Source organism: Cyprinus carpio, unplaced genomic scaffold, assembly GCF_018340385.1.
Source record: "Cyprinus carpio isolate SPL01 unplaced genomic scaffold, ASM1834038v1 S000000383, whole genome shotgun sequence".
Classification (NCBI taxonomy): domain Eukaryota; kingdom Metazoa; phylum Chordata; class Actinopteri; order Cypriniformes; family Cyprinidae; genus Cyprinus; species Cyprinus carpio.
In genome coordinates this window covers 1-3,813 of record NW_024873126.1, presented here as the reverse complement: position 1 = coordinate 3,813, position 3,813 = coordinate 1, and the positions used below count along the sequence as shown (strand labels likewise).

At 33.2% G+C, this 3,813-nt stretch overlaps 1 protein-coding gene across 1 annotated transcript; it reads left to right on the top strand.

Annotated features, from left to right (window-relative positions):
- Positions 1-822: 822 nt before the first annotated feature.
- Positions 823-1,783, top strand: LOC109055208 (adhesion G-protein coupled receptor G1-like; the record flags this gene model as incomplete). The annotated part of the gene is made up of 5 exons (XM_042753911.1): positions 823-984; positions 1,057-1,197; positions 1,339-1,452; positions 1,547-1,583; positions 1,689-1,783. Coding segments are annotated over exons 1-5 (549 nt in total), but the record flags the coding sequence as incomplete, so codon positions are not given.
- Positions 1,784-3,813: the final 2,030 nt, after the last annotated feature.

Below are 3,813 nucleotides of genomic sequence, written 5' to 3'. Positions count from 1 at the left end.
TTTGCTCTAGTGAAAAATTACTAAATGTATAACTAATCAAATACATTCTTTAAAGAGAATTAACGAAACAAAAACAACATGTAATTTGAACAGAATAAATGGAAATGTGTGACGTGCGTTGATGGAAACTCAACCACCATTACACCACTGTCACACACCACAATTACACATAATCCAACTACAAGATTCACATCAAATACGACAACTCAAAATCCAACTACAAATTTCACATCACATACGACAGATCACAATCCAAATACCAGTTTCACATCAGAAACGACAACCCCAGAGCCAACTACACATTTCACATCACATACGACAACTCATGATCCAACAACAAGTTTCACATCAAATACGACAACTCATAATCCAACAACAAGTTTCACATCAAATACGACAACTCATGATCCAACTATAAGTTTCACATCAAATACGACAACTCATGATCCAACTACAAGTTTCACATCACATATGACAACTCATAATCCAACCACAATTTTCACATCACATACGACAACTCATGATCCAGCTACAAGTTTCACATCACATACGATAACTCATAATCCAACTACAAGTTTCACATCACATACGACAACTCACAATCCAACTACAAGTTTCACATCACATACGACAACTCACAATCCAACTACAAGTTTCACATCACATACGACAACTCACAATCCAACTACAAGTTTCACATCACACACGACAGATCACAATCCAAATACCAGTTTCACATCACATACGGCAACTCATAATCCAACAACCAGTTTCACATCATATACAACAATTCATAAGAGATGGAAAAAAGCAATAAAAGCAATGGCTTTGGACAATCTGGAGTATAAGATGGAAGAGATGGAAAAAAGCAATAAAAGCAATGCAATGATTGTCATGGGGGATGTTATTGGTCTTGTTCATGTACAAGCCAAGAACACAGAAACCAAAGAGATCAACATATGCTACTCTTCAGAACATGCTATGGTAAACCTTAGAGCTAAGATGCATTAAAACATTGAATGATTCATCAGTTTTCATGGCAATTCTTCTTTTCAGGCTGTTGAGAGTCAAAATTTCATGAATACAAACTGTTCCTGGTATACAAAGATTTCCAAGGAGGCTTTTTATAAATCACGTCTTGAAAACAATGGAACTGCATTTGTTGGAGTTCTACTATTCAGAAACATGATAAATATGGTACTGTATGCTTCTGTTATTTTTTTTTCTAAAATGGAAAGATTCTTAAAAAAATCGACTTTTGAACTAATGTTTCTTGATCACTTATATTCACACACATTCATATCTGATTCATGATTGCTGTCTTGGTTTCTGATTTAGAATGAAACTAAAAATTACACTGTTTTGAACAATGAGGTTTATGGAATAACGATGAGGGCCAAAATCTACAACCTTACAGAAAATATTGACATATTCTTTACACATAATGATAAGGTAATGAAGATTTTATTGCAGAACTAATTTTGTTATAATGACCAGAAAATGTGAAAACAAAATAAAATAAAAAATAAATAACATGTTCTCTCAGGTCGGTAAGGCATCCTGCAGTTCTTGGGATGGCAAAGGTACATTCATTTATGGCTATACTGATCAGTTTCAACAAACACAATTTATTTTAAATAATTAATTTGGTAAAATTAATTTCGTTAATCGCTCTCTTTTCTTTAAAGGAGAACTTAAATGGACGACGTCCGGCTGTGAGACAGAAATCAACAACACTATAAAGTGCTCCTGCTCACATCTGACGTTCTTTGCAGTGCTGATGGTCAGAAGCTTCTCAGAGAAGAAGAACTTATGCTTTCATAGTTCACCTTTCATACAAAGATCACATTAAATAAATATATATGCTAAATAAATATATATATATATATATATATATATATATACACACACACACACACACACACACTTATGTATACAGTGGATATCAAAATTAATTAGAACAATCTATAAATATTTTGATTTTTTTTTTCTGAAATATTGTTCATCTTCATCACTCAAAATTTGAAGTTATAATAGCTGTAGGTATACCACTGTCATACTAACATGTTTGACAAAATAATCAAGCCATTTTAACAAAAAAAAATATATATATATATATATTATTTTGTGGAAAACACAGTGATTAAAGTTAGAGAACAGTAACCACTAAATCACGAAAGAATAGGGATGCACCGAAATGAAAATTCTTGGCCGAAGCCGAAACGGAACAAAATGAAACACTGGGCCGAATGGCCGAATACCGAACATGCAGGGGCGCCCCTGTATAAACTCTGGCCACCCCTGTGGCCACCCCGATTTGCAGTGGCTACTGTTAATTTAAATCTATTTTAAATCTATTAATTTTAGATCTATATAATTTATATATCATTTAATATAGTTACTATCACACGAAGAGTGACGTTTTTCTCCAGAAGTCTGCATAATTGCAAATGTGACATTGATTTCATACAACAGTTCAATAAACAAGAAGTTAATATCAAGAATTTTTACGTTTTAGACAACATATTCACTTTTTGCGCTCTATTTCTAAAAACAAAAATCATTCCAACACAGCCCACTGTTTTGCGTCTCTGAGCAACATGACAGTGTTTCGTTCCTGAATGAATCAACCGTTTAAAACGATTCTGTTCAGTCGCAATGACTCACTTATTAACAGTGACTCGCTGCCACCTACGGCTGTTTTAATTTCACATTTAAGGGTACCATTTCATTGTTTAAAAAACAATTTCAAACATCAGTTTTCAATGTTTTATGTTTAAAATATCAAAACATTATTATAATTTTGTAACTCCAGGGTTAAAAGTATTCCATGTCCCTCAGAGCTGCATTAAACAGTGTGTAAAAACATCTAAATGGCACTTCAGATGCAGTTTCTGTTTTCTCTGCATTGCAAAGATCAATTTTGTTGATACTGATTGCATTTGCTTGGTAACAGCCCAAATGCAAGTGTCTGACTTAAAAGATGGTGCACACTTTTAGAAAAAAATGGCGTAAAGGTAAAAAAAAAAACAAAGCCTCAGCTGTCAGCACACTTAGAAATAAGATATCAGCACAATAACACACACAGCAAAATATGTCTAATTTTCGTTATTGATAAAATCCCAGAAATCACAGAGATATCATTTTTTTTGTCAATATTGCAAACCCTTTATTTATTTATTTTTTGATGTGCCACCCCAAGATTTACCTTGGCCTCATCTGGCCACCCCTATTAAATTTTTTTGGGGGCGCCACTGCGAACATGGTTTTTTCATCGCACAAATTAAATAGCCAAAATGTGCTTTTTACTGTTTTGTCTTGCTTTTCTAAGAAAAAATCAATTACAAAACAACAATTTAAAAATATTTAACACTGAACATTTTTTTACATTCTAGCAGACACTATACCAACAGAACACAATTAAACTTAAAATTAATAAGTTAGTAAAATAATGTTATTTTGGCCATCAGACCCCCTACTTGAAACTGGCATGTATTTTTTACTATACAAATAAAAGCAGCCTTGCTGAGCAAAAGAGCCTTATTTTAAAACATGAGAAAATATTACAGATCCCAATTTGAACAATTGGTGTGAAAAACAATGTTATGCAGTTTATTTACTAATTGTTTAAGGCTATTTCGCGATTTAAATCATCATACAGTAGCTAACCAGCAACAATCACCCCTTCCTCTTCTCATCGAAGACATGCGATGCAGTCCTAAACAGTTTCTCACTGTCGGTGCTTGTAATGATTTTTGCATCTTTCTCAGACATCTACTTTCTCTCAGACAGTTTTTAATGCTTCACACTGCT